The sequence below is a fragment of the Anthonomus grandis genome, chromosome 3 (genome assembly GCF_022605725.1).
Source record: "Anthonomus grandis grandis chromosome 3, icAntGran1.3, whole genome shotgun sequence".
In the NCBI taxonomy this organism is placed as follows: domain Eukaryota; kingdom Metazoa; phylum Arthropoda; class Insecta; order Coleoptera; family Curculionidae; genus Anthonomus; species Anthonomus grandis.
Window position 1 is genome coordinate 34,939,478 of NC_065548.1, and position 22,252 is coordinate 34,961,729.

General features: G+C 32.9%; 1 protein-coding gene across 12 annotated transcripts in view; it reads right to left on the reverse strand.

Moving 5' to 3' along the window:
* LOC126734086 (centrosomal protein of 135 kDa-like) overlaps nt 1-22,252 on the reverse strand; it is a 437,952-nt gene that overhangs the window by 225,850 nt on the left and 189,850 nt on the right. For all 12 annotated transcript variants that reach the window (XM_050437596.1, XM_050437599.1, XM_050437603.1 and 9 more), the window contains 2 exons: nt 21,959-22,112; nt 20,588-20,785 (listed from right to left, as the gene is read on the reverse strand). In XM_050437596.1, the coding sequence (XP_050293553.1) occupies nt 20,588-20,785; nt 21,959-22,112 (352 nt within the window). The remainder of the gene's footprint in view (nt 1-20,587; nt 20,786-21,958; nt 22,113-22,252) is intronic.

Consider the following 22,252-nt stretch of genomic DNA (forward strand, 5'->3'; position numbering starts at 1 on the left):
CATCTAAAGTTTTGCATGTGTTGAGTAAACTATCAATTTTCATAAGCGCCGCTTCGACATCGCGCGCGACTCGTGACCCAGCAACCGTTGCTAACATTACTCCGGAGGAAAAATAGCGCAGTAAAAAATTTCCCTTTACCTAAGACACAAAAGGATATTAAATCCTTTTTAGGCTTAGCAGGATACTATCGACGCTTCATAAAAGATTTTGCGAAAATTTCTAAGCAACTTACATCTTGCCTTAAGAAAAATGCAAAAGTCGAACATTCCGATGTCTTTTTAAAATAATTTAACCATCTTAAAGATCTTTTAGTAAATTAGATAGATTTACTAAGAAATAGCTTGGAAATAGCCCCTATTTATATGGTCAAAAGTTTACTATTTATACAGACCACCGACCCTTAGTTTGGTTGACGAACCTCCGAGAACCTAATAGTAAATTAATGCGTTGGAAATGCACACTAGAAGAATATAATTTCAACATAATTTATATAAATGCATGCATTTATATGTAATGCAGATGCTCTTTCTATCATATCCTCAAATGCAATTGCAAACCGAATCCAATATAAATAATCCATTGATATTGACATAGAACAATGTTTAAATAATGAAACAAATTTTCATTGATTGATTTGATCCGAATCTTCTCAACCCTGAATTAATTTTTGAAAACTAGGAAAACTAGAAAATCCAAAAGAAAAAAAGATTATTATTTTAGAAGATATCCAATTGAGACCTCCCTTTAACCAACAAGAAAGCAAATAATTAAATTTGCCCAAAACAATAAAACTATACATACAACTAATTCTGGCCAAAATTATGTTTCTATGATTTGAAATTTTCGAAACAGTGGGCTGCCAAGGCAGTTGTGCATATAGGTCTGCTGATGAACACCTATAACTGGTAAGGTTACCAGAGCCCAACGGCCTTAGAAAAATCGATAAGGCTCTCTGGTCTGAAGGACTCAAAGTCACTTGGTGCACTGAAGGTGATACCCAAGTATTTGAACCTAACGCGCGTGAGTGTTAAGCACTCCCCGACCACATGGTCAACGGTATCATTCTCCTCACAGCACCACCGGCATTCCGGGTTGTCTGCAATACCGATGGTATGGAGATAGCTGCTTAAGTGCCAGTGTCCGGTTAAAATACCTGTCACTAGCCGAATTTCGGGTTTTTTAGGCGTAGTAGATTTTTGGTGAGACAGGCAGAGGGCCCACCTATGTGCACTTTGGCCTATCACATACCAGGGAACTCAGTTCATCTTTGGTGGGTCCACTTGTCTAGCAGACCCTTCATTGACGCGACCGCTAAGCATTTGGCGATACCAATTATGGGTTCCGGCCCCATCGGCACATTCGCGGATCCCAGTCTGGCAAGAGAGTCCGCTTCCTCATTACCTGCATGGCCTGCGTGGCCAGGTATCCAGACGAGCTGGACCATGCAGCCAACCTGCACCAGTTCTTTCAGGATTTTTATGCACTCTAGTACAAGCTTGGAGCTTTCCTTTGCAGCCGTGATAGCCTTAATGGCAGCTCGGTCTCACCAGCATGTGGTTCGCCAAGAACGTATAGCCTGTACGCAGTTCTCATTGCCTTTGAATTGCACAACGAGGTCCAGAGGCGGAAGGCTCAGTAGAGTCTCAAGCGCTCTAGTTTGCGCCGTTCGCTATGTTTCTATGATATTAGATGAAATAATCAACAATAAATCACATCAATTTATTATTAGTAATCTCCATATTCACCTTGTACAAAAATATCACATAAAATATTTGATGGTAATAATACATTCACGCGACCCTTCCAACTGATTGGCACCAATAATTAAATTTCCCAAAGAATATTTAAAACACTCGCCCTTCTATATATACTTTTTTTCAGAAGAATTAAGAAAATACTTCCAGCAAGCATTAATCAACCATTTCCAAAACTTTAAATTAATTGAATTAATTATTTAATTAATTAATTGAATTTTCTAAATTTGCACAAGCTTTACCTTACCATGGAAATGCAATATCATGTTGTGAACAACTTATAAATTTTTTTCTTATTTATAGGCGTACAAACACTCTCTGACATCTGACAATGGCTCTGAATTTAAAAAAGTTGTCACTGAATTATTAAAAGCACACAATAGTAATATTCATTTTACCCAACCATCATCAAGAGTCAAACTCACCAGTAGAACGCTTACATTCAACCATTTTCGAACACATTTTATTTTAATGATTATTAAAACAAACAGATCCAAATAATGACATCGCCAATTTAATGTCATACGCTATTATTGCTTACAATAGCACTATTCATTAAAGTACTAATTTTACACAATATATAATATATTGTTAATATAACATATAATATCTAGTTGTCTTTTTAATATAGATCTTAGGTAGATAGATAAAATTACCAATTTTTTATTGCCTTTAAAGAATTTTGAAATTTATTTAGATATTGATATCTATGAATAAAGTTAATTTTGTCTTTCCCTAAAATTTGTTTGATTATTTTTTTTGTTGTACACTAACATTAATTTATTACAGTATTTTTTTTGCTTTTTGATTAAATGTCAAATACTTATTATAGATTGCCCAATGCCTAAAGGGAACAATAGATTTCATTACTGGAAATCAACACGATTAAAAAGCACATATTTGTTTGATCAGATCACTTCCTTAGAAATGATTTTTTACAAGAGGGAGATAATATTATCAGTAGGACTTTCTCAATCAGCTCTACCTCAAAAGTGATTTTTTTATTTATTTTTTTTTTTTAGTATATTTTAAGAGTATGACAATTTTTTACCTTAGAATTATTAATAAAGGTTTGAATGCTTTTATTTACTACATTATGTAAGCTAAAAAAACAAGCTTTTAAAACATGTGCTTGCACAATTTAAAAAACTTTGTAAAATTTCATCCGAAACAAATTATTTTAAAATCGATATAAGACGTTTAATATTTAAAAAGCAGAAAAAACACCGTTGATATGGTCGAGATTTGAAGATCTTTTTTAGGGATGATAACTCAATATCTCTACTAACTTACTGGATATACCGTTTGAGAAAGCCGGCGAATTTTAAAAAAACTATAATTTTTTTACTATGTTAGAAGAGACCAAATTCGGTATATTTAATACAATATAATACAAAATCTTTTATTTGTCAAAAGAAAAAAAAATACATTTTATGAAAAAAAGAAGCATGACAAAAAGGACAGTTCATTGATTATAAAAAACCGCTTCACATGCTCCTTATATTAAGGAGAGCTATTTTAACTATCCTATACATAAGAAACAAAACAGCTAAATAATTCTAAATAAAAACTAACCTAAAAAAAGAATCAATGCATGGCAAATGCAAGCATTGCCAGATCTATGAAGATTAATTTGGAGGAAAATTCGTTTCAGGAGGTGTACCGACTGGGAAAACAAGATGATGCCCCACTGTTGGTTAAGCTTAAGGCGAAGGCAGAAAAAAGTAAGTTTTTTCACAGAATTAAGGAACTGAATGGATTGAAGACAGACATGTGTGTAATACAAGGTAAATTCCATTCCCATTAACACTCCACAAAATCAAAAACTTTTTAAAAAGGCTATGGAATCCAAACACGTAAATAAGTACCACTCTGCATTTACTCGAAATGGGAAGGTATTTTTGCGAAAGAGTCAGAGCGAACAACCAGTGAGACTTTTCTCTGAAGAAGACTTACTGATTAAATAATTTAAGTTTTATTTGTTTTTCTTTCCTGTTAATTTTCTGACATTTTTGGGTATGTATATTTTTGAAGTTTTGTTATTTTACATATTCTTAAAAGATTTATGGAAGCAGAAGTCTTAAATAGTATCTCTATTGAACAAAAAACTATTACTATTAAGCCTGAATTAATTAATAATATCATAAACAAAGATGAAATTCAGTTAAACATACTGCTGCTTAACATATGGGGCATAAAATCTAACATCGATAATTTATATGTTTTTCTTGAATCATACAATCTTGAAAGTTGTAAAATTATCTTGTTGACGGAATGCCATAGTCTATGCTCAGCTGCATTGTTTAATATACCAGGTTATGATTGATATTATGATAATGGTGATTTTAATGCTTTCGATGGAATTTTGGCCTACACTAGAAGTTCTTTAGTAAACCTTGAAATACACACCTTAAAACAAGATTTATCGAGAGTAAGTATTACTAATCTAATTTTTAGATTTGAAAAAATAACTTTTAATTTATATGTTTGTATATCTATCCCTATATTTAAATCATAAAAAAATACTAATAATTCTTAATTTTTGGGAGACATAAATATAAATACTTAAATAATAATGATCACATGGTAAATGTAAATATATCTCAATATTAAATGCGCATGGGCTTTTTTCTTTATACAACGATATAACAAGACCAGAATCTCAAACATGTCTGGACCATGTATTTCTCAAAACTAAACTTAGGGAAGTTAAGATTGAGCCGTATATAATTAACCATGATATTACAGATCACTTGCCCATACTAATAAATATTGAAATAAAAAAAAAACAGCTATAAAAACAAAGATGTTACAGAGAAAAACCGAGAGAAAACCATGCCTCAATCCATTAAAAAAAGTAATTATGAAAAGTTATGTGACCTGGCACAAAGAGCGAAATGGGAGGAGTCTCTAAAATTTAATGACCCGGAAGCAGCAGTGGTCTCGTAAATGATGTTACAAATTTAGTCAATAACTCATCCTATGAGATCACAATAAACAAAAAATTTAGGAAAATCAAATCATGGATAATGAATACTGCAGAACTAAGATTGAGCAAAATAGTAAAAATATCAAAAAAATATATAATTTTGTTAATGATGCGTTTAATGAAAGCAAAGATTAAAAAAAAGGAAGACATAAAAGGCATTGAACTGGAAAATGGTAGTAAGATAGCAGATCCTAAAAAGTTGGCCAACAGTTTTAATACTTTTTTTATTGATGCAGGCTCTAAAATAGCAGATATAGTAGCAAGGCCCTCAGTCCAATTTAAACTAAAAAATGCATGTCAAACATCTATGTATTTACCACCTGTGACAAAAAATGATGTAATTAAACATATAAGCTCCCTAAAAAATAACTGCTCCCCAGGTAAGGATGGAATAACATCAAAAGTAATAAAGTCGCTGCATTCATACCTATTAGAACCTCTAGTACATATTATAAATCTAATATTTCAGACTGGAAGAGTACCACACCAGTTCAAAGTATCCACCTTAAGTCCCATCTTTAAATCAGGTAAAAAAACAACACATGGAAAACTACAGACCTATAAGTACCATTTCTAATTTTGCCAAAATCTTTGAGAAATCTCTTAAAGAAAGATTGACATCTTATCTTAACCATAACAATATTCTATCAAAAAAACAATTTGGGTTTACCTTTGGTATGAACACAGTGGATGCCATGTATGAACTTGTGGGTACTATAACTGAATATCTAGACAAAAATAGTAAGTGCCTTGTGGCAAACCTGAATCAAAGGCATTTGATACAGTCTGTCATTCAATCTGTGCTGGGACCCATACTATTTAATATCTACATGAATAGTATAAATGAGATAGATTTACGTGGGAAGATAGTTTCCTACGCAGATGATACTTCTGTGGTTTTCTATGGAGACACATGGGAAGATGTTAGATCAAAATTTCAACATGGTCTAGTCTTAATAAAAAAATTTTTAGACACCTTTAAACTCACTCTAAATAGCAAAAAATCAAAGTTTATTACATTTTCTATAAAGGACACCAGTAGACCAGATTTCCAAAATATTAAAGTCAACAATATAGAAAATTCTATTGAACCGGTTGATTCAATTAAATACTTGGGTGTATATATAGATAAAAACTTAAAATGGGATCATCATAAAATATATTTAAAAAAAAAATGGCGCATTATTCCATAATTTTTATATTCTTAGAGAAATTCTTTCAAGAAAAAAACTGATTTTGATATATAAGGCTTTAATTGAACCATTACTAAGATATGGAATATTGCTCTGGGGCGCAGCTTACGAAAACAGTATTGGTGCACTTAAATTAAATCATAAAAATTATGTTTAAAAAACCCAGATTGTTTTCAACTAATGAATTGTATAAAGGTGATAGAAGTGATATTAAGAAAATTTTTATTGCAACATGTTGTTCCTATATACATAAACATGATTCTAAACAAACAATTACCATTCATCATCATCAAACCAGGTGCAATTTAAATAAAAATATACTCCTACCTAAAGTAAACCGAACATTAAGTCAGCAAACAATATTTCTTGGGCCCCAAATTTAACCTATGGCCAAATGAAATTAAGCAAGTAAAATTTTAAAAAAGTTTAATGTCTTAGTTACTAATTATATTAAAATAAATAAAACAATTTATTTAATATCAATTTTTTCCAGTTAATTTCTTGGTTTGTGTAGGATAGATATAATGATCTACATATAATCAATATTATCTAAAATGTGATCAAGGGCCAATCTCTAGAGCTCATTATATATGCATTATATATTATTAACTTAGTTCTGTGTGATATACCTATACTAAATTCAGTATTATATTATGTAATTAAACGATTAAACGAACTTACCTGAAGTTCGGTCGTAATTATATCGATCGTCCATTCCTAAGATATATTTAACTAGGTAGTACGCCTCTGGTGTACTTCATGCCACACAAGTTTAAAGAAGCTAGAAAATCCCCCATCCCCACTACATCCCAGGGTCATCCGTCTATACCGCTCATTTATTTAAAGAATAAAATATTGTATCTGAAAAGAAGGGTATAAAAATTGATGGACAGTTCTTTAGTATGTATATACGGTTTCCTGGAAGTCGATTTTTGGGTAGGGTGGGTTTGTATATCTTCGATCGATATAATTACGATTGAACTTCAGTTACTTTTAATCGTTTAATTATATCTCACGTCCATTCCGAAGATATATTTAACTAGGTAGATGTTTAAAGAATGTCGGTTTTCAGATACAATCCAATTAAGGAAAAGAACCAAACATATACTTCAGTCCTATATATTAAATGAATTAATTTCTAAAACTATAAGGGAAGAATATTAAAGATCGTTTCATTAACTAAAATACCGTTTTTGTTTTGTATATAGGTAATTTAACCAAGAAAGATTATTTCCCTTTAGAATAATTATCTAGCACTTTAACAGCGAATTCCTCCGAGTTTATTATCGGCCTGTTATAGAATTTTGCAAAAGTTGAAGTTGCAGTAGACCATCCTGCTGTTTTGCAAATCGATTCCATTGAAATACCTGCCCTAAAGGCTGCCGAAGTAGCAGAGTGCCTAGTTGAATGAGGTTTAAAAATGTTGGTGTCTATACCTGAGTCCGTAAGGGCTTGTTTTACCCATCGAGAGATTGATTGCTTAGTGGCCCTCTTATGTGGTTTTTTATTAGTAATAAAGAGAAAGTCCTCTGGATTTCGTAAAGGTTTTGTCATTTCCATATATTTTATCAAAGTTGTTGCAGGGCAAATTTTAGTATTATCTCTATAAAACGGTATGTTTAATAGGGGTTGATTTTTTAGAGACAAAGAAGTTTTTATAAAATCTGAAATGAAGATTCGAATCTTCTCTTCTTTAATTTGTATATTTGACAATCGAATTACAGATAGAGTTTGAAGGCGTCCTCCCGTTATAAGGGCTAAAAGCGTCGCTAGTTTTTTGCTTGCATTTTTAAGACTATTTTCTTCTAAATTCCCAAGGTATTTCAAACCTGGTTGTGGATCCCATGTGTAGTTATAGCGTGGGGCTTGGGGTCGTTTTCTGAAAATACCTTTCAAAAATCTTTTAAGTAGAGGGTTTGTACCTATACTATCCAAGGAAATTAAGGAAATAGCCGAGCGATGGGTGTTAAAACTACTGTAGTATGTTGGATATAGTTGGATTTGATAATGGAAACCAGGGCTGTGCTGGCCAGTCTGGGACCACCACTATACCTGTAGCCCTATCTTGGATTACTTTTTGAAGTACTTTAAGGATTAAGCAGAATGGCGGAAAGGCATAAAAATAAAAGGTAGACCAGTTAATAGTAAAAGCATCCACCGTCATGGCCTCAGGACCTTTTATAGGAACAAAATTTTTTGCACTTTTTATTAATGTTAGAGGCAAACAAGTCTATATCGGGGGTGCCAAAAGATTTAGCCAAGGTTTTAAACGCTGATATAGATAAAGACCACTCTGTTTTCGTAGATATAACTCTAGACTCTGCATCAGCCTGCCGATTATCTTAAGAGTTGATGTATGATGCGAAAAAAATGATATTGCGCTGTTCGCACCATTGACATATGGCTCTTGTTAAATTACACAATTTTTCTGACTGTATACTACCCATACGATTTATACAAGAAATTGCAGTGGTATTATCTGATCTAATTAACACCGGACAATGATGTAAGTTGGAAGCAAAACATCTTAAGCCATAAAAAATTGCTTTCAGCTCAATAAAATTTATGTGTTTTAATTTTTCTAGGTCACTCCAAAAACCATGAGTCTTTTCATGCGCGCAGCATGCCCCCAACCTGTGAGAGAAGCGTCTGTGTAAATTTCTATGGCAAAACACCTTTGAGAAATTTCATTATTGGCCTCTAATATGTTTTGTTCCCACCAACACAAGTCTTCCATTAAATCAGAATTTCTTAATTTTATAGAAATATCATAATTTAAATTGTTTCTTGATAAAGCTAAGCATTTAAATCTTTCTAGGCGTTTAGTATACAGCCAGCCATATTTTACTGCAGGGCAAGCCGACGTTAAAATTCCTATAAATTTGGCAAGATAGCGAATAGTACAAAAATCTTTACTTTTAACATTTTTGGCTAGTTCTTTTATGATTTTCTTTTTCTCCAAAGGAAGTTCAATTGTCATATTACTCGTGTTATAAATAAAACCTAAATATTTCTTGAGATGATGATTGAGATGAGATTGACGATGTTGAGGTATTAGTGAACTCTTGTCGAAATTTATAACAAAGCCTAAGTTTTGTAAAGTAGTTACAACAAATTGTATATCTTTCATGCAGCCTTCATATGAGTCATTTGTTATAAAAAATCACCTAAATATCCAACACACAAAATTCCCCTAGACCGAAAGAATTCTAATACAGGTCTCATTATTTTAGAGAAACAGTGTGGTGCTGATGAGAATGCAAATGGCAAGCATGTAAACTCATATAATTTTTCTTCAAAATAAAATCTTAAAAATTTTTTACAGGAACTATCAATTGAAATACAAAAGTATGCATCTTTCAAGTCAACTGTAGAAATCCAAAAATTTTTCTGCACCAGTTTAAGCGCTGTTCTAAAATCCTCCATCTTAAAGTGAGGACAAACTACATAATTGTTTAGTTCCTTTAAATTTAGGATAAAACGTTGCTTGCCATTGGATTTCTCTGCTAAGAAGATTGGTGAAAGAAATTGTTGATTTTCCTTGTAACAAGGTGTGACGGCCCCAAGATTTAAAATCTCCTTGACTGCGTGCGTCATTAATAAAAGATCTTTATGTAACATTTGCCTGGAATATATTTTGTTATTGACAGATCCTTGATAAGGCTCGCTTACAAGTGGAATCTGGTAACCTTTAATCCAGGATAGGATTGTTTTATTCCTTGTAATTTTTGACCAGGAACTAATAAAATAAGAGAGCCTCCCAGCCAATTTTTTCTACTTACCTCTATTGAAATTTCGGGCGATAGTCCCGCCGAGCAGAAAGCTGTCCCCTTTTCGATCTCATGTCCCTTCTTGTCAGATGAGAGGGGCGTACTCGGTTTTCCGGCTTACGAGTGTTCGGAAAACTCTGTGAACGCTGATAACCAGCAGAATGTTGAAATCTGTTTGCTTGCCGCATTGACTGCCCCCCTCCCCTTTTTATACCTGAAGCAGTTGATTTGTTGTTAGAGAAGGCAAATTCTCTCATTTCATTCCCAGATTTTTCGAAATTTTTTAACGCTTTAATTTTCTCGCCTAGATCCGGACCAAAGAGATATTCGCCTGGAACTGTGTCTTTTACCGCCTTTAACGGTTTTTAACAAAATTTGAGAAATATAGCTACGACGTGTAGAAGTAGCTTAATGAAATATCTCTGTGAAAAAATTTCCGGCATCTACTAGATCTGAGAGAAGAATAGAGCTTAATGGCGATTCAGGATTTTTCTTAATCTCATCCAAGACGTAAGTTAAACATTTTCCCAGCGCTAATGCTCCTTTGCTCGCTAAATTTTGATAGTTAGTGTGACATTCGTCACGTTTTGTATACGGCTGTGATAGAATAGGATTTATTTCAGGATTTATTTTTGGAGGGGATAGAATAGAACAGTTCTTAGGAATTTTATGACGTTCCAAAAGTTGATCACGAGATTCTTTGGAAAGGCCTTGTAATAAATTTTTAATCCAAACAGATTTAATAGCCTCGTGTAATTCATAAGAGTCATTTTTAGAACTATTCAAATCCACCACTAAAACCTTTCTGACAGTCTCCGGCAGCTCATCAAACACATTTGAGGCATCATTGTCAGACTCCTTGACACTAGTAACGATGGATCTGTCGTGCAGACTAATCGCATCATCATCCCATTGAGATCCGGGCGGTGGCGAGACATCAGCAGCCGTGTTTAACGGTACCCCAATGCTCGAATGTAAATCGCTAGTCGAGCCGTTCAAGACTCGCTGAGCGCGCCCGTTAGGATATTCCTGGGCCGTTCCGCCAAACGCCCGGGATCGGAGTGAGCTGAGGACGATGAAGAAGAATAAGAATAAGAGCGAGACCGAGAATCGTAGATGTGAGAGTTTCGATTGTGGGAGCGAGAAACGTGGCTATGCGAAGGGGAGGGACGACGATAACGAGAATGCGCATGCGCGGTTCGCCTTTCCTCGTGGCGAGACGACCGACGTTCATATCTTGCATAATCGTTTTTCTTATGTTTGCGGGATTTACGATCCCTAGATCTACTTTTAGACCTTTTGTGCTTTCCCATCTGCAATAAATATTAAAACAAGTAGATGGAAATGATACTTACATGCGCTATTAAAGCTTACAAACCTTTGGATAAAGGTAACAGCAAAATAAAATGCAAATTTCAACGATCTTTTAAGAACGCGTGTAGCACACCGCACACACAAAACAACGAATGAGCGGTATAGACGGATGACCCTGTGATGTAGTGGGGATGGGGGATTTTCTAGCTTCTTTAAACTTGTGTGGCATGAAGTACACCAGCGGCGTACTACCTAGTTAAATATATCTTCGGAATGGACGTGAGATAGATTTATTAGATACCTATACTAACTAATCCAGCTTTGGTAAAATCAATTTTTATTGTATTTCTTTGTAGAGAGAATATTTTATGTATATTTAAGTTGAAGTATTGTTTTGAATCATGTGGCACACAGATACCTCTGTATCTAAGTGTCACTTATGTCTATTCTATTTATATACTGTGCACTATTACCTAATAAATTGAATAAATAAAATTAAAAAAATTAAATTAAATTAAAAAAACGATAAATTTACAGGAATGTGGTAAACTACTTAAATAAATTTACAATCTAGGCCGCTTCTCGATAGTGGGCGCTAATACGTCCGTTCAGACACTTAACTTGTGTATATATTTCTAGATTTTTTAATATGTTTAATTTTTTGCTTTTATTTAGGTTATGCAAGACTTTAAAATTGTCGTCTTTATTAAATAAATGACCTGTTACTCTTAGGTGCATTCCAAAGGTAGATCTTTTATCATTAGGCGACTTCTGAGAGTTCAAATGTTTTTTTTGGTTTGACCACCATATTTGGCTGGACAAGAGTCGTATGATAAAAGATAAACGCCACTGCCTTCTAATTGGCTTACAGCTTACTTTAATCTTAAACAAAGACTTTTTATATTTCAAAAGGACTTATACACAATTTTTATATTGTTGTTTATTCACTTAAGCAAATCACCTATTCTTAAAGAAATCGGACTAATAAAGGAAACTCTTACCAACAGCTTTTTCAAAAGACATATACAGTGCGAACGTAAAGGTTGGAATAAATTCATTTAAAATTCAGGGGTATGTTCAAAAAAAAACGCTCGGACATGTCGATTTTTATTTTTAACTGCGGGTTTTCTTATTATAATTTTATGTATACAGGGTGGCCCAAAAATAAGTTACGGTCATCAACGTAATTTTTTTAAATGTAAACACCTATTTTTTATTTTAGATTTAGGTTCTACATCAAATTCTAAGTACATTTCATGTACCATGTCCTATACCTAAACCCGACCGTTGACGATTGAACACAATAAAAGGCTATTTTTGGAAGAGTTATTTATATCAAGCAATCTATCAGGTATTGTTTGGTTATTTACATTTGTGGTTGGTGTTTTTGATTGTTAACTTGTCACAATTTGTTGACATCAAATAATTTTGAGTGAATTTAGTTTGATTTAGATGCCTAAGCAAAGTTTTGCTTGTGTTAAGTTTATCAAAAGATAAAATTAAAATTTCAAAAAATGGTACGTCTTAGTGAGCGAGAGCGAATAGAGATTTTGATGATGATTGGTTATGGAAACAGGATGCGCACTCAGATGGAAGTCTGTGAAACTTATTATGCCAAGTATCCTGATAGGCCACGTATATCTCAAAGTACTGTCAGTAAAATAGAACAGAAATATCGGGATTTGGGTCATGTCAGGGAAATTATACGAAAGGTCGGTTAAGTATATCAGAAGAGAAGCAACTAAATGTTTTGCTGGCAGTTAAAGAAGATTGCCATAAAACGACTCGCAATATTGCGTTAGAAAATCAGATATCCCAGACATCCGTCGTTAAGTATTTAGGTATAAATAAATGGCACCCTTACAAAGTTCAATTGGTTCATGAACTAAATGAAGATGACCCAGATAGGCGTTTAGAATTTTGTGAGAGACTTATGGACTTGTGCCATGCTAATACACAATTTTCAAAAAAAATGGTATTTTCTGATGAGGCAACGTTTTGTCTTCATGGTAGTGTAAACCGGCAAAACTGCCGATATTGGGCTACTGAAAATCCGCACTGGATGACTGGATGAGTGCCACAGCCAAGTCCCTCAAAAAGTAAATGTTTGGGCGGGGGTGATTGAAAACTGGGTTTTAGGGCCCTTTTTCTTTGAAGGATACTTGAATGGTAAGAGGTATTTAGAGTTTTTAGAAAATGACTTGGTTCCATGCCTTGCCACTTTATACCCCGATCCAGAAGACCCGGATATATTAGATAATTCCTTATGGTATCAGCAAGATGGAGCTCCAGCCCATTACACTCGTCCCGTGCGCCAGTACCTGGATACCGTTTTCCCTGGACGTTGGATTAGTCGGAGGGGTGCAATTGAATGGCCGGCCAGATCGCCGGATCTGACTCCTTTAGATTTTTTTTTGTGGGGGTATCTCAAGTCCAATGTTTATGTTAATCGGCCAAACAACATTGAAGACTTAAAAATTAAAATAACGGAAGAAATAAGATTGATAGAACCTTCTGTTATCGATAACGTTTTACAAGAATTTCAGCATCGACTGGGATATTGCCAAGAGGTTCGTGGGATATTGCCAAGAGGTTCGTGGCAGCCATTTTCAACACTTAATAAATTAATTAAAATATTTTTATGTATTCTTGCTTGATATAAATAACTCTTCCAAAAATAGCCTTTTATTGTGTTCAATCGTCAACGGTCGAGTTTAGGTACAGGATATGGTACATGAAATGTACTTAGAATTTGATGTAGAACCTAAATCTAAAATAAAAAATAGGCGTTTACATTAAAAAAAATTACGTTGATGACCGTAACTTATTTTTGGGCCACCCTGTATACATAAAATTATAGTAAGAAAACCCGCAGTTAAAAATAAAAATCGACATGTCCGAGCGTTTTTTTTTTGAACATACCCCTGAATTTTAAATGAATTTATTCCAACCTTTACGTTCGCACTGTATAGTAAGTGTCTACAGACATTGTAGTATCATCCCTTAAAAAAATTAAATTTGTGCACTCCTAGCAACTGTGTTTTTTTTACCCTCCAATTGTCGAATATACCGAAATTGGTCTCTTCTTTTATCATAGTAAAATAATTATAGTTTTTTAAAAAACGTCGGGTTCTTCAAAAGATATATGTAGCAAGTATCTAGAGATAATGTATCGTCTGATATGATAAGTATCATCCCTTAGTAAATCTTAATTTTTCACCCCTAGCAACGGTAATTTTTAACCATTCAATTGTCAAATATACCGAATTTGGTCTCTTCTTCAAACATAGACAAAAATTATAGCTTTTTAAAATACGAGGGCTTTTTCAAAAGGTATATACAGTAAGTATCTACAGACATTGTAGTATCATTCCTTAAATAATCATATTTTTTCACCCTAGCAACGGTGTTTTTTTACCATCCAATTTACGAATAGACTGAATTTGGTCTCTTCTTTTAACATTTATAGTTTTTTAAAATTCGACGGCTTTCTCAAACGATACATCTAGTAAGTTAGTAGAGATATTGAGTTATCATCCCTAAAAAAAATCTTCAAATTTCGACCATACCAACGGTGTTTTTTTTACTTTTTAAATATTAAACGTCTTATATCTATTTTAAAATAGTTTTTTTCCGATTAAATTTTGCATATTTTTTTTAATTGTGCCAACATAACAAAATCAGAAAAAAGGAATTTCTTGCGATGCGGAAATGCTTCTAATGGAAGTTAAAATGCACGTAAATTTTTGCATGTGTTGAATACTACTATCAATTTTCATAAGCGCCGCTTCGACATCGCGCACGTCCTTGTGAGCCGCCAACCGCCGTTGCTAACATTACTCCGGTTAAAAGATACTCTTTGTAAGCATTGTTTTGTTCCCTCCGCCCATCAGCACTGTGAGAAGAATTTTGGACTCATTTATGGTCAGGCCATATATAAAGTTCATATTTATGCATAAAGACGTAAGACTTTAAGACATAGACATAAAGCCCAAAGCAATGACCAACCTTCACCTAACAGCGACAAATGCTGCAAAAAATTTTCTTGAAAACGTTCTTCTAGACATCCAACTGCAAAGTGGACACCAAAAAGCAATTGATGAAAACAGACAATTGTCATCAATTATTTCTTGTATAGTTTTTTGCGGTACACATGATAAGCCTCTTAGGAGAAAACAATAAGTGTAAACAATATTTGTAAAAGGCTGGTTAGGGCACTTATATTGTCCTAGGATTTTTGTTACCTCTGCTTAATTGTTTTTTTTTTGTTTTCATTTTGTTTATTTTTCATAGTATGTTGTTTAGGATCACTATTTTAGTTTAACACTTATTTTAAGTTTAATTTAGTATGTGGCTTGAATTATTATACCGATTATATGTGCGGAGTATAAGAGTAAGTATTGTAGTGAGATGAGAACAATAATGAGGTAGTAGAAGAGCTTTGTTTGGCATCCATGGAACAACCGGGATACTGAAAAAGTATTTATGGATTAATCGGGATTTGGCATGGTCTCTTCAAAAGAAACCAGGACGGTTTCTTCATTAAGATCTTATTAAGGTCTATTCACTCGGTCATTAACCCCATGACCGAGATTTACCTATTGGCGTAATATGGTTATTTGCGAGCACTGCAAATTTTGATTACATCAATTGTTTTGTTTAGATCCATATGTTAATATTAACCTCAAGTGCATATGTATATTATATTTTTACACAATAAGCGTATATTTATTAATTTATAAGGGTATATTATTAATTAATTAATTAATAATATTATTGTAAAGTTAGTAATAGCACTTTAGGGTTATATATGTGGAATTTTTTAATAACTTCTGAACCAGTTTTGGTGGCGGGGTGCTTAGGTCGCCGACTGGGCAGTGTTTAGACTTTTATCCTTTGGATTAACCGGGATGCTGCTGTTCCTGGAAAAACCGAGGCGTTGCAAGTGTCGGGGACCGGGATACCCCGCATTTGATATATTTATTGCTTACTTATATGGTACTCTTGCTGAGTAAATATGTTGTTGAGCTTTGTGACGATTATTATTAATGTTATATGTAATTTTATTCTTATTAATTTTTGGGGAAATTTTTTGTTTTTGTATGTAGCTATTTATGCTAAATAAGGATTATTATTATTATTATTATTTTTATTATTATTATATTATTAAATCAGGTGACGACAAATTAGAGTCACCTGGAAAAGTGCAGTGGCAATGCTGTTTACACATCGCCAAAAATACAAAACGAATTGATCAATTTATATGACGAGGTTTAACAACAAGAAAGCCATGGCATCATTTTTATAGTTTGTACACTGTACTTAAATTATTTACGTTCAAAATTCTTAGAAATGATAATTTTTTAAATGTATGTCATTTAGTGCCAACAGAATCGTAGCATAAGAGAAATAAAAAATTGGGAATATCCGAGGCGTTCCAGAATATATTATAATTTTTTTTTGAACAGGGTGTTTTAAAATGCATTCATTACAGAAATCTAAATACTGTTAATTCTAAGCTTAAATTTCTTTATTTAACTCTAACTTTTGTGTTATCTTTTTTAGAATTTTGTATTTTGGATTTAAAATTTAGGGACGAAGTGGAGTCATTTGGATCTGAAACTTTTGGGAGATTAGGTAAGAAAATTTCCAACCTTAAATCGTCCAATTTGACACAATTAAAGCAACGTAATTTACCTGAATTTAGACAGAACTTGGATGGTAATTCATATTTTGATTTTCACAAAAGATTTTTGAATTTATCTGACGTTTAATTTTCAGCCCATGAAGAAAATATTTTAAGTCATAACTTAAAATTTAATTTTTCGCATAAAGTTGATTTAAAAATTAGAGAAACGCTAGCCGTCGAGGCTGAAAATATCCTACAAACTACAAATACCAACAAAAATATCCTTAGAGCAAATATTATTTCTCTCTTAAATTCTAAATTGGACAAAAACAAAACTTTTAATTATAATGGTAAGCACTTAAGATCTTTAAAAACTAAAATTAAACAATATGACTTGATTGTCACTAAGGCCGATAAAGGATCTTGCTCAGTCGTTATGAAACGCACAGATTATGTGAATAGGGTTGTGGATTTTCTTGATACCGATGAGTTTCAACCTTTGACTAGGGATCCCACAACTTCATTTTTTACAAAAATGAAAGGTGTTCTCGATAGATCTTTATTAACCTTGGAGTTTTTTAATATTAGAAAGGAGGCTCTTTATCCTATGAACCCTAGACCTCCTCTTCTTTACGGGCTACCTAAAGTTTATAAAGAAAGACAGCCAATTAGACCAGTGGTGTCTTTTGTAGACTCTCCTTGCTATAAACTTTCTTCGTGATTGAATGGGGTTTTGAGAGAGGTAACAGGCTTCCGAAAATGTTTTTCCACTAAGAATTCCGTCGAATTTGCTAATTTTTTAAAAGGCATATATATACCAGACAATGCTATTTTAATTTCCTTAGATGTGAAAAATCTTTTTCCCAGTATACCACCCACTGACTGCATTGAACTAATGGAATCTTCACTAGCAAATTCTAGTCTACCCAGGCTGATTTCTTCAGACTTAATTTGGCTACTAAAAACTTTTTTAAATTCAATGGCAAAATGTATACACAGAAGGCTGGCTTAGCCATGGGATCATGCCTTTCCCCTTTCTTAAGTGAAGTTTTTATGCATAACTTGGAGTGCAAAATTATGAACAGTTCTTTCGCCGATCATATAATAGCGTATAAACGATATGTGGATGACATTTGTATTGTTTGGGGAGGCAATGACGATCAATTGTCCACCTTCTTAAATTTTACAAACGGTCTACATAGTAGAATTTCATTTACCTTAGAAAAACAGCACAACAAAAAATTATCTTTCTTAGACCTTTTGTTAATCAGGAATAATAATAAAATTAAATTCGATATACCACATACCCACAAGTTTCCTTCATTTAACTCTTTCTTATATAGGATGTTCTCCCTTCCTCTATTCAAGGAATCTTTTTATAAAGAATTTAACATAATAAAGCGGCTTGCAGTTAATAACGGTTTTCCACTACCATAAATAAACTTTTTTTCGTATACATGAATAAATATAAATTCTCCTACCACATCTTACACTCCAATTCTTTAAATCTTAACAAATTCAGATCTTTAACATTTTTTGGTTTAATATCTCTCCAACTTGCAAAACTCTTTAAAAATAATCTTAATCTTTCAATAGCTTTTAAAACTGCAAACACTTTGAAAAAACACTTAATAAACACAAAGGATAAAATGGAGCAAGCTTTAAAATCTGGGGTGTATTCTTTGAATTGTGGTGAGTGTTCCGCTGTGTATGTTGGTCAGTCTGGTAGAAGAATTTCCACTAGGGTGAAGGAACATATAAGTCTTTTCAACAATTGTAAAAACACCGATATTAAAGAAACAAAGTCAGCCTTTGCAAATCATCTTTTATCGACTGGTCATAACTTTTCCGTGTCGGATGATGTAACTATATTACATGAGTATGGAAAAGGTAAAAAACTAGATCTCATCGAAAAGCTGGATATTACGAGAGCTAAGAGAAGCCCAATATTAAATTAAGTCAATGATATCTTTAATTTCGAACCTAATCTCATTTTCAATAATCTCCAATAAAATTTTAATCTTGTCTCATATAATGTAATTATTGGCATTACACATCATTGCCCCGGTTTGGCGACAAGGTATATGCTTCGGACTTCGGATCCAATGGTCTCTGGTTCGATCCCTATTAAATCAAAACATTTTTTGAAAAAATCTTTTTTTTTTGTCCTTTAATAATTGTATTTGTTTTCATTCCTTTTAAGATAATATGTATAATATGTACTAAATATAATTAAAATTAAATTAAATTTCAAAATATATTAAATTTCATATTTTAGTCGTTATTCGTTATCGACTACACGATGGTGTAAACCTATTTTATTTTATATTTTTTTATTTATGTCAGTGTGAGTCAGTGTGTGGTTTTTGTATTTCGATAGGTATGTCTTTTCTGTTAATTAGCGTTCTGTTCCGTATCATTTAATTTTGATAATTTTATTTAGGTCTGATGATGCCCTAATACGGCGAAACGCGTAACCTTTATTAGACGCTGATTTATGACACTTGGACTTTGAGTTTACTTTTTTTCCCTCTTTGGTCATATTTTATTAAACAAGTTTTTTTTTGTTTTAATGGAAAATCCTGTATATTATTTGATTTTTAGATTTTAAATCGTAATAAAGATAGGTTTTATTAAGTTTTACCCAGCCTAAACAGAAAAGCTTTCGAAATTATCGAATCTACAATATGGTTTATATTTTTTATAGGTCCATTATTAGGATTAGATAATATAATATTATTTCGTTGCTATTTTGATAAATATAAAGGATGTAATTGTAATACAACTATAATGATAGATAAATTTAATATAATAATAGGTAAATTTCAGGACGCTAACCAAAAATATACAGCCCAATTTTTTTGGTTCCGCTCTGTAGCAATTAAGGTCGTCAATTTTGCGCAAATCAGACAAATTGAATAGTAGTTACCATTTAGTTTAGTCTCAATACCAACGTTCTTACCTTAACCTATCCATATACTACCAAAATACTAAGGTTCTTCGCTCGAAGAGTAAAAGTTTCTTTAATTCCGTTCTTTCCTACGACTTTGATGTTGTCGCAATTAACGAGACTTGGTTGAATAACAATATTTAGACTCTAGAATTGTTTTAAGATAAATATTTTATTTACCAGTGTGATGATGCGAGAAATGTGATGACTCGAGTCAACGGAGTTTTGATAGCAATTAGACAAGAAATGCTGTGTCAACATTTAGGTTAAAGAATACCGAACATCATGAATACATCTGAATTTATTAGTCTAAAGATATTACTAACGAGTGTTACTGTTCTTATAATTTTACTGTATATAGAGTGTCATTGAAATGGGGTAAAAATCGGGGGGATGATACTCCTAAAAATAGTAAAATTTCATATAAAATAACCTCAAATTTAATGTTGACAAAACTCAACAACTTATATTCTCAAGTAACAGTCATGTGACATCTGTAAAATCTGTCAAGCACCCTGAGATAACTTTGGATGACAGATTGAGTTGGCGCACACACATATTTATTTTGAAGAAAAAACTTTCTAGGGGCGTCTTTGTAGTAAGAAATTTAAAAAATATTTTGGACAGCATAACGTTAGTCAGTGCATATTATGCTATTTTCTAACATGCGATATGGACTGGAACTTTGGGGCAACTTAGCTAAAGCATGCCCACACCAATTGAGTTAACGGAGGCAAAGCAATCGCCGAGTTCTGATATCATTGCTTCTGAAGGTTTTCTAAAATTTGGTGCTGTTTAGTATTCTAGTTATTTTCTTTTTGCTTTAAAGCGCTGTGTCCTTATTGCATAATGTCTGTTTTTATTTGCTGCCCGTGACACTCTTAGTATTATAGATTTCTGTGAGACATAATAATTATATTTCTCTATTTTTTAGCAAACTACACATAGTAGTTGCGAAGATTATAAGTAGAATTAAAAAAAAATTACCTGTTTCTCATAACTTTTTATAATAACTTCATAATGGTCTAGTTTCCGTTCCAACTCGCTAGAATGATCCAAAGCTACTGATAATTGGATTTTGGACTGAGTAGCTTCAGTTTCTAAAGTGTGATTATTACTCTCTAGTATGTTTGCCTCTTGAGAAAGACATCTGAACTGATCTAACAATTCATTTCTTTCCAATTCCTATAAGTCATAATGATTACCAGAAGATAAAAAAAAGCATTCACATTATGGATATTATACAAGGTCCTTGGGAGCGAGAAGTTTTGATAATGTTGTTATTCACAACTATGAATATTTGGCTGTGGATTGTTTTTTTAAATTACTGTTACCGTATGCCATTTAGTAATTATAGAGCAGTAATGCGTTAAGTAACGTGCTTTTGTGATAAAATCGTACTTCAAAAATAATTTGCCTACTAGCGAAACATTTCGAATTTATTTCCATATTGGTCAGCACGGCAGAGTTCCTTTGGTTCATGCTATAAAGGAATGGAACGTAAATTTGAAAACACAGAATCAGCTGTCAATATCAAACATAAGAGACCAACCACATACGAGACCAAGAAAAAGTCTAAGAAATCGTTAGAGAATCAGTAGAGCCTAGTTCAAAATTTTCAACTCGAAAGCGAGCTTAGGCATTAAACATATGTCCAACTACTTTACTTTGAATTTTGCGCAAAGATCTTAATTTTCACGCAAGCAAAATTCAAATAGGCCAGGCACTAAAATCAACAGACACAACGACGCGCACATACAGACCGAAGGTAACAAACAGTATAGTGTGCGATATCATCCATGGGAATTATCGTTCCCTACTTCCTTAAAAACGACAATGATATCACTGTTACAGTTGATTCCGAGTATTATAGCAATATGAATAATCATTTTTTAAGTCAGCAATTAAACAGATTTGCACAGAACAACGTAGCTCTACGTAGCGTAAGCTCTTTGCCAAGAGTGTTTCCGGCAGACCTTATTTCTCGACGTGAAGATATTGATTGGCCTGTAAGGTAGCCAGTTCTAACAGCTTGCGATTACTTTTTGTGAGGCTATCTAAAGTAAAAGGTCTTCATTCCTAAAGCAAGAACCATATAAGAGGTTAAAACGAAAATTATTAAAGAAATTGCTGATATTCCCGTTAATATGTTGCATAGAGTTATGGAAAATTTCCAGAAAAGGCTTTAAGAGTATATTGAGAGAAAGGGAGGCCATTTAACTCAAATTATTTTTGAGAAACAAAAATTGCATAAAACTAGTTTTTTATTATTGTACTATATTTTATTTAACTTAATTTAGCGTTGAAATCTTGAAGTAATCAAAACTTCCCACTCCAAGGACCACCTTGTTTTTTTACCTTATGAGATATTATGTCTTCTGTTCGCTTAACCTCGGCTACATAATGTTGAAGTTGCCTTTTTAAATCTTCGACTTGCCTATGGGCAAGTTCCAATTCGGTCCTTGCATCCTTGCAGTCACAGGTTTTTTCAGCTAACTCATTTTGCAAACGCCTAAATAAAAAAATCTTTTTCAACAATTAAAAGATAGCGAATTTTCAAAATAGTATTTATTTAATATTCTTTTCCTTTTCTTTATTTTGGACAAAATATGCAAATTTTAGAAATCTTTATAAAAGCACCGAATACCCGAA